This window comes from Oryctolagus cuniculus, chromosome 1 (genome assembly GCF_051225735.1).
Source record: "Oryctolagus cuniculus isolate XC-2025 breed Fujian yellow rabbit chromosome 1, ASM5122573v1, whole genome shotgun sequence".
In the NCBI taxonomy this organism is placed as follows: domain Eukaryota; kingdom Metazoa; phylum Chordata; class Mammalia; order Lagomorpha; family Leporidae; genus Oryctolagus; species Oryctolagus cuniculus.
The window spans coordinates 144,518,144-144,531,710 of NC_142867.1; the positions used below are offsets into that span (position 1 = coordinate 144,518,144).

Consider the following 13,567-nt stretch of genomic DNA (forward strand, 5'->3'; position numbering starts at 1 on the left):
ACAAAGTGAATGAATGATTTGAGAAGGGAAAGGAACTTGGTTCTCACCTCATCCTGTAAGGTAGCAAACTCCTCAAGAATATGACCCAGCTTATCTCTCTGCCGAGCCCTGTTATGTCCGTGGATCTGAATAAGACTACAGAACGGCTATAAAACAGATAAAATGTTAACCCTCAATATGATATTTTCTGATAAAAAAACTTAAAATTCCAAATTCTCAAAACCCAGTTCAGAGGGAAAACACTGTGTATGTAAGAATTATGCCTATGAATACATTTTTACGTAGGTATTTGTTTTTCAGGAACTCAATACTAGAATTTATCACTAACTAGAAAAGAGTAACTGTGAAACTGGTTTTATATGGCAAAAGCATCTTCCTTCAACCTTCATGTGTCTTCCTGAATGTTCTAGTGGAGAGTTTCCTTTCTGCTTATTTAAGTCAAAAGTGCAGTGCTCAAGGCCGGCATCTCTGTGCTACTTTAAACATACCAGAATGCTTAATAATTATACAGTTGAGCCATGGCTAACACCTGTAAACTCTCAGGCTCTCTATCCACTGTATTTTCACAGGAAATTTTGTATCATTTCACTAATGAAACAACAGACATGGATGGTAGGCTGATGTGATTTAACAAGTATGAATGACAAGCTTCTTGAAGTGTTGTTTTCTGCTTGTATACTTTGAGAAATATCATACTATTTTATTAGTAATGCCCCTATAAATAAAGACAAGCACTTCACTCTTTAAAGAGTGGGAAATTTATAGAAAAGTGAAGTAGTATGATTGATGAGACAATATTAGCCATAAAAATGGAATCAGGTCTTCTATTGATTCTTCTTTCACCATATCATGCTGCCTTCCCAAATATATTTAAAAACTAGGATGAGGTCCCAAATCACCTGGTTGAATTCTCTGAGAAAAGATAATGAAGTGACAAACTATCATTTATTTCATTCACTACAAGATTTGTCATTTTCTCAATTACATGAGACTTGAAACAAGCCTGATTTCATCTAAACGAATCCTTTTATTATGATCTTAAGGTAGCCCAAAGATAAGCATATAAAGATGTGATAAATATACACTCAAAGGAAACACCACTGTTTCCCCTGTTGGGGGCCACAACTTCCCATTTCTGGGGTAATCATGACTGCAACAAAAGGCCATCCAAGGCCGCCGCCTCTGTATCTAACACCAGGACTCAAGGGCTCAGGGGAGATAGTCATTTTTAATGTAGTCAGTGATGGTGAATAAGAAATTATTAGATTTTTTTTTTTAAAAAAAAAAGCTCCAGTTAATGATACTGAAAAAATCATGCCCACAAAGTACCTATCACAACAATCCAAACTGTAGGTCTTACCCGAACACAGTGAGTAACAAAAGAGTCAATACAGTCCTTAGCCTGGTGGTTATTATATAGGCAGCACCTGTAAGATAAAATTCACACAAAATTAAACTCAAACTACCTGGGTTAGATAAAAGCAGCAGTGATTATCATAGATGCTATCAAGAGAGAGAGAAGGTAGAAAAGGCAAAAATGGAACAAAATACGTTACTAAGTTGAAGTACGCTAGTATTAAATTAAGGAATATTTCACTATTTCTGTGTTGTTCACACCATAAATGTGTGATATTTCTAATTCTGTTAGCTATATACTTGGACAACTAGAGTTGCAGCCAATGAGATCAAAGGACAAGTGCAAAGCCCTACTCCAACACCATGGATTTTCCTACAATGACGTCCACATGGATTGTGTGCATAAAGTAATTCAAAGGAAATACCATACATAATTCTAATTTTCCAAGGTGGATTTCCACTTCCAACCACTGTCTGAATTGTTCCTCAGACACCACATCATCTCACCTCACAAGTGGTCTCATGGCAGTGCTTCCTCCCTGAGTAACAGCATCACCTGTGTGTTGTTGTTGTTGTTGTTGTTTTTTGTGGGGAGCAACTCTGGACTAGACTAAGTTACTGGAATTAAGACTTATTCTATGCATCTGCTCTCCCACAATATGGCGCTGGGAGAGGAGGAAACAGCTTCTATGCAGCTGCCTCCAGTTCAACCAATAAACTGTAGGACCTGCTCCTGATTGGAGGAGAGCAGCGTACTCGGCGTGTGGGTAGCAGAGTTGGGATTGGTGGAAGAGGACTATAAAGGAGGAGACACACAACATGCACCAGGAACATCTATCTGAAGGAACACCTGTGCAGCCCCCGAGAGAGCCGGCCGGCGGTGTGCCGCTCCCCCGCGGAAGTGGGGAAAGTGGCTAGGGGGAACCGCCCTTCCACGGAGGTGGAAGGGACGGTAGCCAACCCGGGAAGAACCAGCAGCAAACCCGGGGAGGGCCGAGCAGACGAAAGAACAACACAGGGTCCTGTGTCGTTCCTCCACGAAGACGGGGAGCGACAGTTTTTTAACATTTTTATTTAATTGAAAGGCAGAGTGACAGAGACAGAAGGATAGACACAGACCAGAGATTATCTTCCATCAGCTGGTTCACTCCCTAAACACCTCCAACAGCCAGGCAGGGCTGGGCCAGGCCAAAGTTAGGGGCCAAAAACTCTATTTGGGTCTCTGACTCAGGTGGCCAAGAACCACGTACCTGGGCCACCATCTGCTGCCTCCTAGGCACTTAAGCAAGAAGCTGGATGAGAGGAGCAGAGTAGCTGGACTTATGGGATGTAGGCATCTCAAGAGGAGGCTTACCCCGTGGTGCCAACACCCACCCAAGCATCAGTTCTTGATTAACAGAGCAAGTCTTTCTGGCCCTGCAGGAGCTACAAGAACAGAACAGATGGGGAAATTTTTTTCCCCTGTTGTGGGAGATCAGTTGTTTTAACACCCAAGATGGGAAAAAGCAGAGGCTTGCTTCTGCTGCCTTGATAGGAGCTGACAGCTTACTACTGTGTTTGCCACAGTGGAGCAATCTGACAAGCACCTCAAATGTTAACAGCCATGATCATTCAACAGGAACAGAGCAGCTAGTACCAGGAGGAAGAAAAAGCAGAACATCTGGAACAGGCGGTCGGTGAAATAGCACTGGAAGTTTATGACATCTTTAACCAAAGCAAATTATGTAAGCAAACTAACAGAGCACTTAAAAAGAAGAAAAAAGACTTTTTGGATCAAAAAATGATTTTCAAACTTAAAAATTCAATAGGTTAAATAAAGGTGTTGATTTCAAAAATCAAGAGGAAGACTTTCTCCTGATACACCAACAATAACAAGGCGATGCTATAAGGAATACGCAGAGGTCATCTAGAGAAGCTAGTCTGAAAGGAGCTCTACAGAAAACAGCTGCCGGTGAAGTGAGAGCTACGTGACAGGGGAACAGACTGGGATTGATGCATTGAGACTTTAATGACAAATCTCACAGGAACATTCTGATGAAACTCAACTCCTAAAATAAAAACTCCACAAAGCTCCAGCAGAGTTTCAAATCCCAAACAGAAAATAACGAGCATCAGATCTGCTACCGATTAACACCGGAGTTTTCAAAACAGTGGAAAGGGTAGGGGCATTCGGTGCAGATGCTCCGCAGGACTCCTGCATCCCAAACTGGAGTGCTGGGATTGAGCCCCAGCCCTCCTGCTTTCAATTCAGCATCCTGCTTATGCGCACTCTGCGAGGCAGCAAGTGTTTGAGTGACCGTCAGCCATGGGGGAGACCCAGACTCTGGCTGTCCAGCCTGGCTATTATGGGCACTGGGGAGTGGGCCAGGGATCGAAGACTGATCTCTCTGCCTTTCAAATACAGCAAATATAAACAAATAGATCAATAAAACAAACAGGAACAACAGCTACAGGCTGCCAATGAACTCTGCCACACATGTCCATTCTCCTTGTTTGCGGTGGTTACGTGCTAAAGCTGCTAAGGACACTGAATTAGTGTCCACTGCTCTCAGAGGAAACACAGGGTCAGGTTCCTACAAGCCTCTGGTAACAACATTTTCATGAAACTAATTAATAACCCTGTTTGACAAGTATTTCTGTTTACAGACAACTTTTAGTATGTGAGGGTACTTTTTAAAAGTCTGTAGAAAAAGAATTAAAAGTTTACTTTGATGGACTTTCAATATTCATATTTTTAAAAAATTACTAATAAAAGCTTTTTTCCATAAGTTTTTAGAAGTACCCTATTGTTGATCTATTAACACCAAACTCAAGACCTGACAGCACTGTTAACACAGGAGCATTTTCTCCATAAGGCACACGGTAGACTTCCTTAGAGTCCAGATGACAAGTCACATGTCTGTGCAAGTGCGTGCACACACATACCACACAGACATGAAACCCAAGGCATGACATGAAGGTGTCTGCAATGTGAAGGCTCAAAACAAGAAGACGGAGTTGGCCTGCTGGACCTCAGCATCTGCTGCTCCGTGAGTCTCTTTTCTGGGCATGTCTGCGAGAGCGCAGATAGAGGACTGATTTGGACGTTATACAATCTGAGAATACTAAGGACTGACTACATTCAAATCTAAATGGATAACAAGAGTGACGATTTATCATCCAAATGCTAAAGGAGAACTTCAATTAAAAAAAAAAAAAGGTGGACTAAGAGGATTAAGGCCAATTAAAGGATTCAGACGCTATTTCACATTCATCAGACTGTCAAGCCAGCATCAATGATCAGCAATGCAAGGAGAATTGAGTAAATCTGGCGGTCTGGTATTGTTCCAAGTTATTGTGTGTGTACATATATACATATAAGTACACCTAATTATTTTTCAGAATTAGATCTAAAACGAGAGAAATAGTAATTCAGTCTATTAAATAAACATCTATATTAGCTGTTTATCTATTTAAATACAATTGAATAAACACTGAACTTTGCCTTCTAAGAGGCAAAACTGTATTTTTTTCTTATATGCACATTCTAACCCGACGCCCTGACGTTCAGGAGTCTCAATGCTAACTGGGGGATCAGGAAAGGAGAAGCGGCTCACACAGCAGGCAGGAAGAGAACTGTTACGAGGGTGGCAGGGGTGCGGCTTTTGAACTGGGCAGCCAGGGTACCCTCAGTGAGGTGGAGAGGGAGTCATCCCTGGAGACACAGAGGGAAATGTTCCCCAGCCTCCACCCGAGCACGCAGAGAGCACCAGTGCTTTCCAAGCGAAGGAAATGAGGGTGAGAACAGTAAGATGAGCTCGGAGCAAGGGCAGGACAAAGATCAGACCAGAGTGTAGAAAGCCTCACAGACTCAATTTTCAGGATTTTGGTTTTTATTGTGAATGAAACCAGGAAACGTAACCACCACTTGAGGAAGCCTGCCCATTTATACCTTCCCAGGGCAGTCCGCCCCGACAGGAGTGTGAGCTGAATTCTCAGCCGAGGACAGCTCTGAGGGCGCCGCAGTTTACAGAGTTCCCCTGCTGCCTGTGGAACTCACCTTCTCATCCTCCCTCCTTTTCACCGCTCACCCACAACTCTGCTGTGGTCTCTTGGAACACTTTCTAAATTACACTGACACGAACCTAGGTCTCAGGTCTGCTTCTAGGGAACCAAATCTAAGACAGGAAGCTACCAGAGAGTTTTACAAGATATGGGGCAAGATTCATTCAACACACTGCTGGTGAGAACTTTGAACTGCTTACTGTCATCATAATACACTTCACGATCCCACATCTTCACACACACGCTGGTTTCTTTGCTAAGAAATTACGACACGGGGTGGGCAGTGTGGTGTAGTGGGGAGTGAAGCTGCCACTTGGACTGGCAGCCATACCACCCATATTGGAATGCCTGGGATCCAGTCCTGCCTGCACTTTTTTTTTTTTACTTATTTGACAGGTAGAGTTAGTCAGTGAGTGAGTGAGTGAGTGAGTGTGAGAGTGAGTGTGAGTGTGAGAGTGAGAGTGAGAGAGAGAGAGAGAGAGAGAGAGAAAGGTCTTCCTTCCATTGGTTCACCCTCCCAAATGGCCGCTACGGCTGGTGTGCTGTGCTGATCCGAAGCCAGGAGCCAGGTGCTTCCTGGGCCACAGCAGAGAGCTGGACTGGAAGAGGAGCAACCGGGACCAGAACCCAGTGCCCATATGGGATGCCGGCACCACAGGCGGAGGATTAGCCAAGTGAGCCATGGCGCTGGCCCCCTGCCTGCACTTCTGATCAGTTTCCTGCTAATGCTCCTGGAAGGCAGCAAGTGATGGCCCGACTAGATGGGTCCCTACCACCCAAGGCGGGGACCCTGATGGAGTTCTTGGCCCCTGGCTTTGGCCTGACCCAGCCTTGGCCACTGCAGTCATTTGGGGAGTGAATAACCACCAGATGAAGACCTGTGTGTCTTTGTTACTCTACCTTTCATGTAAATAAAACTTGAAACAAGAGAGACTGACTTCCTCCCTCCCTACTGAAAAAGCTCTCCTTTTTCCAGATGCCAGCTCCTATGATGACTCCCGCACACAATCCTTCCCAGCCTCTGCTGACAGCAGGCTTTCGAGGCAGTGCCTCTACCACAGCATAGTTCAAGGATCAGGCATCTGCATTTTTTTATTTTTATCTACGATCAGTTCAGAAGAGAGATCTTTCTTTGTACTTACTTTCCAAAAGTATCTAACAACGCTTTGCATAAAGTAAAAACTTCAAAGGCAACCTGATGAATTTCTGGTAACCCCTGTGAATTTTCCATCTTAAAACAGACCTAATAGGGGCTGGCACTGTGGGGTAGTGGGCTAAGTCTCCACCTGTGGCACCAGCATCCTACAGGTGCCAGTTCAAGTCCCGGCTGCTCCTGTTCTGATCCAGCTCTCTGCTATGGCCTGGGAAAGCATGGAAGATGGCCCAAGTGCTTGGGCCCCTACACCTGTCTGGGAGACTGGGAGGAAGCTTTGGGCTTTGGATTGGCTCAGCTCCAGCCATTGCAGCCATCTGGGGAATGAACCAGAGGATGGAAGACCTCTCTCTCCCAAACTCTCTCAAATAAATAAAACCTTAAAACTAAAAGACCCCAACATCAACCTCACAAAAAACTTTTATCTAAGTGATATGTGGCAAAGATTAATGAACACAACTGAATTATTTTAGGAGCCTTTATCCCAAACAATACTTATTCTTAGGCTATAAAGGAAGAGTACGGAGAAGCTGGGCTCTTAAAAAACACATATACTATCACACGTCTTGGAATACTTACTTAGGGGAAAGCACCGGAGGACTGACAAAAGACCGAAGTGCATCTTTCACCATGTCTTGCATGAGATGAGTTCCAAAGACCTTTTTGTTATCCACCAGGAAAGTGGTCTTAAAACAAATATTACATATTAGTAATACTGTCACACATTTAGTTGTCATGACTGTGACGTGAGCATATTTCTTACATCATAAAAAATACAAGATGAAAAGTTGGCAGAGAGTTTTCATAAATCACTGCCTTCACAAGAGGGATAATCCTGATTGAGGTGTAAAGATGAACTGTGATGAAGGAGAAGAAAAACGTATAGAGGGGTAGGTAGGTGTCTGGCCCCTGCTTGGGACACACTAACATCCCCTATCAGAGTAGCTGGGTTTGGATTCCAGCTCCAGTTCCAATTCCAGCTTCCTGCTAATGTACACCATGGAAGACAGCAGGTGATAGCTCAAATCCTGAAGTCCCCACCACCCACGTAGGAGATTCAAACTGAGTTCCAACATTCTGGCCTCAGCCTGTCCCATCCCAGTTGTTTATGAGCACTTGTGAAGTGAATTGGCAGATGAAAAGATTTTTGTCTCAGTCTTGTTTAAAAAAAAATGAAAACCAGCAAAAATGTATAAAGATGGCTCAATAGTACACTGTACTTCTAGAGATGAAAAATGTATAGAATACTGAATTGAAGTAGTCAAAATGAACTGCCTAGTCTCAATGTTAAATGAGCTAATATATAAGAAAGGTTTGCGTGAAACATGAAATATTAAATGACTATAAATACTAGTTATCTCTCTAAAAATGCTTTGTAATAAATTTCTGAAAATGGGAAACTACCAATAAGCAGTTTTCATTTAAATAACTTGCACTTAAATTCCTACCTGTAACAATGCTTAATTAATGTTTAATTAAGACCTTACTCAATTTCCTAATATTCAGCTTTTAAATTTCATTTTTGATTCTGAGAAATGCTTAGCTGCTTAACCAGTACCACAATCAAGAACAACTGCATGCCGGTGCCGTGGTTCACTAGGCTAATCCTCTGCCTTGCGGCACCAGCACACCGGATTCTGTCCCGGTTGCCCCTCTTCCAGGCCAGCTCTCTGCTGTGGCCTGGGAGTACAGTGGAGGATGGCCCAAGTCCTTGGGCCCTGCACCCCATGGGAGACCAGGAGAAGTACCTGGCTCCTGCCATCCGATCAGTGCAGTGTGCTGGCTGCAGCATGCCAGCCACGGCGGCCACTGGAGGGTGAACCAACAGCAAAGACCTTTCTCTCTGTCTGTCTCTCTCACTGTCCACTCTGCCTGTCAAAAAAAAGAACTGCATCACCCCAAAAACACTCCCTCATGGTAACGTTTTGTACCCAAGCACTGCCCATACTCCAAACCCTGATTCCCAACTCTTAACATGTTTAGAATGCCATTAAAAACGAAATCACAATCCTTTCGAGTCAGGCTTATTTTCCCAACATAACATGCAGATTAAGCTGCCCCCCCCCCCCCCAATAAAGATTTATTTTATCTATTTGAAAAGCAGAGTTAAAGAGAGACAGAGGGCAAAACAAAGATCTTCCATCTGCTGGTTCACTCCCCAAATGGTTGCTATGGCCTGTTCTGGGCCAGACTGAAGGCAAAAGCCAGGAGCTTCATCCAGGACTCCCATGTGGATGCAGGGGCCCAAGTACTCAGGCTGTATTTTGTTGCTTTCCCAGGCACATTAGCAGGGAGCTGCATAGGAAGTGGAACAGCTGGGACTCTAGGTGCCTATATGGGATGTGGGGCTGCTGGGATTCCAACAGGTGCCCATTTGGGATGCCTCCAATGCAGGTGGTGGCTTAACTCTTTTTACGCCGTAACACCAGCTCCTCCGTGTACACTCTTGAGTGTATCAGCACTTCCTTCTTTCTTTAGTTCTACTGTGGCTATGTACCTACCACACAGGCTCTTTACCAGCTCAGCAACATCTGTGTTGCCTCAGTTTTTGGTGAGGCCCTAACACTTGCATACAGGTTTCTGGGAAAACGACAGACTTTACTTTTTCTGGGCTGGCTTTGTGACCCAGGTTAAGCCAGTGCTTGCAATGCTGGCAGCCCATAGAGTGCAAGTTCAAATATCAGCTACTTTCCACTTCTGATCCAGCTCCCTGCAAACGCACCTGGGAAGGCATTAGAAGATGGCCCAAGTGCTTGGTTCCCTGCCACCCATATGGGAGACATGGACAGAGCTTCTGGCTCCTGGCTTTGGCTACAGCCATTTGGAGTGAACCAGTGGTTCAAATGCTGCTCTGTCACTTTGCTTTTCAAATAAATAAATAAAATCCTAAGAAAACCTTTTACTTCTCTTAGGTAATCAACCAGGATTGTAATCTGCAAGTTTCACTTTCTAAGAATGTGCCAAAATGTTTGCAAACATCCCACCATCAATGCATTCTCAATAGCACCTGTCAGATTTTTTAATTTTTAAATAATTTATATAAATTTAATTTGTATTCTAATATTAACCATTCTGAATATCTTCATATTCAATTTCAAATCTTCTGCCCATTTTAAAAATTGACTTGCTTTTTCTTTTTTTCTTTTTTTTGACAGGCAGAGTGGACAACGAGAGAGACAGAGAGAAAGGTCTTCCTTTGCCGTTGGTTTATTCTCAATGGCTGCCGCGGCCGGTGCACCGCGCCGATCTGATGGCAGGAGCCAGGTGCTTCTCCTGGTCTCCCATGGGGTGCAGGGCCCAAGGACTTGGGCCATCCTCCACTACACTCCCTGGCCACAGCAGAGAGCTGGCCTGGAAGAGGGGCAACCGGGACAGAATCCGGCGCCCCGACCGGGACTAGAACCCGGTGTGCTGGCACCCCAAGGCAAGGCGGAGGATTAGCCTAGTGAGCTGCAGCGCTGGCCTTTTCCTTTTTTAATGATTTGCACTTGGTGTTATAACTCAGAGTTCTCTGCCTCCCCAGCTTACAAGATTTCCTCTCCTTTTCTCTTCTGAAAGACCTCCAGTTTTGTTTTTCGTAATTATATTCAGGATGCTGAGTCCATTTTTGTCATGTGCCTATCCAACCATCTCTGGATCATTTGCTGAACACTATCATTTCTCCACTGATTGGCCTCTGGACCCTTGTCAAACATCAATCAACCACAGATCAAAAAATTCCTGCTATGATTTTGACTGACTTGGTTTGTGTCTGTAGATGCTATAAATATATAACATATCTGTATAAGTATTATATAAACTGTATAAATTTATACAATAAATTGTATAAATATTATATAAATAAAAGCCTAAGTAAAGTAAGCTTTTGTTGGATCCTACAGCTTCTGATACATTTTCATTTTCTTTCAGTTTAAAATAACTTAATTTTCCTCTAGACTTTATCTTTTACCCATGAGTTATTTAAAAGTATACTGTTTAATTTTCAAATATGGAGATTTTTTCCACATCTCTTGTTGATGACTATAATTCTAACATGCTCAGAAAGACTTTGCATTTTAATTATTTTATTAAGGTTTGCTTTATGGTATAGGATATGATCCTAATGAAAACACTAAGTCAATACTTCAAATAAAAAATATAACACTAACTGTAGAATAGCCTGAAAGACATCTACTTTTGTTCTAGCAATCAATAAAACAGCATCAATGCACATACAACTTAATGAGATATTTTGACACTGAATGAAACTTACTTGTAACAGAGATCTTGAAAGAACACACGGTGATTGTTCACTAAATTCACAGAAAAAATCCTATTATATACATGGAGAAAAAACATTAATAGATTAAATAGAAGCTGAAAATGTTTGCATACAGAGTGTAATTCTTACTGGACCTCCTAGGAATTATATACTACCGGAGTTAAAACGTGACAGCTAAATGTCCTTCTCTAGGAATTATCCAACTGCATCAAAAAGGCCCTGGGTAATTTAAGAGCCTAAAATATTTTTTTAAAAAGCTGAGCAATAATAGAATTGCATAGACACCAGTATTATATTAAATTCATACACTAGGAAAATATCAATAATTTACTAAGCAATGGCAGAACTTTAGTTCCTACTTTATAAAAAATAAATACCAAGTAACCAGAACAACTGGATTTGTGTTACTGATTGTTGATAATTTTAGGGAAAGAACAGAAGATAGAGGCTTCCATACAGATGGGGGAAAATGAGAAAACCCATGACAACGTTTAGATCTGTAGACTGTAGGACAGCAGTTATTTATCATGTTCCTATGTCTCTGCATCTTCCAAACGTTAGAATTAGTAAAAATGTCTGTATTTTAATATTTGGGTCTGTTAAGGGATAGGTATCTGGGCCTAGGAAGACCCAAGGCAGGGTTGCAGCTAACAACTGAGAGAATACAAGAAACAGAACTTGTGGCCTCCTCTCCCCAGGTGACAGTCTCCTAGACAGGAGCCCTTCTTCCCAGTGAGCCCGCTCCTGTGCATCAAGATGCTGCCAAGCACAGCACTCATCTCATACTCAGCTGTTACTCAAGGAACTGCAGCCCACCTTTACTTAGTATACACTAAGTTGATCTTCTGTATATAAAGATAATTAAAAATGAATCTTAATGAAGAATGGGATGGGAGAGGGAATAGGAGATGGGACGGTTTGTGGGTTGGAGGGTGGTTATGGGGGGAAAAACCACTATAATCCAAAAGTTGCACTTTCGAAATTTATATTAATTAAAAAAAAAAAAAAAAAGAAAGAAAGAAACTGCACCCCTGCTGGCCCTCCCACGCTAAACCTGAGACATTCCTATCTCGTGGTTAGCTCCTACAAGGACAGGGGAGGACTGGGAAGGGGGAGTGAAAGGAAGAGGGATGGAGGTACAAAGAACTGGGAAGGGAAGATGCTCATTTAAGCGTCATTCCTTCTGATAATCATCTCAAGACTCACCTTGTCTTCATTTTGAAGTGCCAACCACCATGCTTCAAACCCTCTCCTCTTTCAGAGTAAACAACACTATGCTTTTACTTATACGTACTATTTTCCTAACCACTTACCCCAGACCCTTTAATGGGTTTTCTTTTTAAATATGGATGTTCCTTGTCTGCCGCCCACCCACCTCCCTCCCCTTTAAGATTTTATTTATTTGAGAGGTAGAGTTACAGAGAGAGGGAGAGACAGAGAGAAAGGTCTTCTATCCTCTGCTTCATCTCCCAGTTGGCTGCAGATCTGAAGCCAGGAGATTCTTCCAGGTCTCCCAGGTGGGTTCAGGGGCCCAAGGACTTCATTTCCCAGGCACATTAGCAGGGTATTGGATGGGAAGTGGAGCAGCTGGGTCTCAAATGGACGCCCGAATGGGACGCCGCTGCCACAGGCAGAGGCTTAGTCTACTACACCACAGCGCCGGCCCGTTTCTCTTTCTGTAGTTATTCTCCATACTCATGATCCAAGTTTAAATGGCTGTTCACCCAAATCCTATCAAGTTCTTCTGGCCAACTCACTCCTTTTCTCACAATTAACTTTTAAGTCATGCCCATCCTCCTCAAACTCCTAACTCAACATGCAGCCATGGCTCGACTCACAACACCCTCCTTACTGGCCTTACAGTCTGTGGTCACTTTGCTCATACTCTCAGAAGGTATTTCTCCTACTTTTTCTTTATCAAAAACCCTACTCATTCCTCAAAACTCAGAACAAATTCCAACTCTCACATTATACTCCCTTATTCCAATTCACATTGATCCCCTTTTCTAAAATCTTGTTGCATCTGTAGACCACTTAGGGTGTTAGTTTTATCTCTCCAACTCGAAGGGATAAGTCAGAAACATGGACCCTGTCACAATTTGTTAACACTATTCCCAAATAAGCTCAAATGTCATTTCATACTTCCTCAGTAAATCTTCAAACAATATCCATTATACCCTTTTATATACAACCCAGTTGTAAAGTATTAATCTGTTCCAATTATTGTACATAAGAATTTCAAAATGTGACCATTTTGATACCTGTGAAAGCTTGTATAGGTGACACCTGTCAAAAGTAAACCCAAAAGGGGAACACTGTAGTGCAGCAAGCTAAGCTGCCACTTGGGATGCCTACATCCTTTCCTGGGGTGCCCGGTTCTGGTCCTGGAACTTCACATTCCTGAGCCAGATTCTGGTAATGCACCTAGGAGCAGCCAGATGATGGTCTAAATATTTGGATTCCTGCCACCTGAGGGAGACCCAGATGGAGTTCCTAACTTCAGCCTTAGCCCAGTCCCAGTTGTTGCTGGCATTTGGGCAGAGAACCAGCAGATTGAAGTTCTCACTCCCTGTCACTCTGCCTTTCAAATAAAGAAACAGCTTTTAAAAAAAAGTATACTCAAAACAGCACTCAGTGAACTTAAGATCAAGAGTTTTACTGGAGGCTGAACTAGGAAAGCAGTGGATCACAAAGCAGCAGGGACAACTACGAAAACAGATCAAACTCAGAAAAGTAACAAAGAGTCAATAGTC

At 42.9% G+C, this 13,567-nt stretch overlaps 1 protein-coding gene across 4 annotated transcripts in view; it reads right to left on the minus strand.

The window, feature by feature from the left end:
- Nucleotides 1-13,567, minus strand: part of NAA35 (N-alpha-acetyltransferase 35, NatC auxiliary subunit) — an 83,203-nt gene that overhangs the window by 13,414 nt on the left and 56,222 nt on the right. For all 4 annotated transcript variants that reach the window (XM_089335974.1, XM_002708297.6, XM_089335977.1 and 1 more), the window contains 4 exons: nucleotides 10,806-10,865; nucleotides 7,133-7,239; nucleotides 1,361-1,427; nucleotides 48-146 (listed from right to left, as the gene is read on the minus strand). In XM_089335974.1, coding sequence (XP_089192100.1) covers nucleotides 48-146; nucleotides 1,361-1,427; nucleotides 7,133-7,239; nucleotides 10,806-10,865 — 333 coding nt within the window. The remainder of the gene's footprint in view (nucleotides 1-47; nucleotides 147-1,360; nucleotides 1,428-7,132; nucleotides 7,240-10,805; nucleotides 10,866-13,567) is intronic.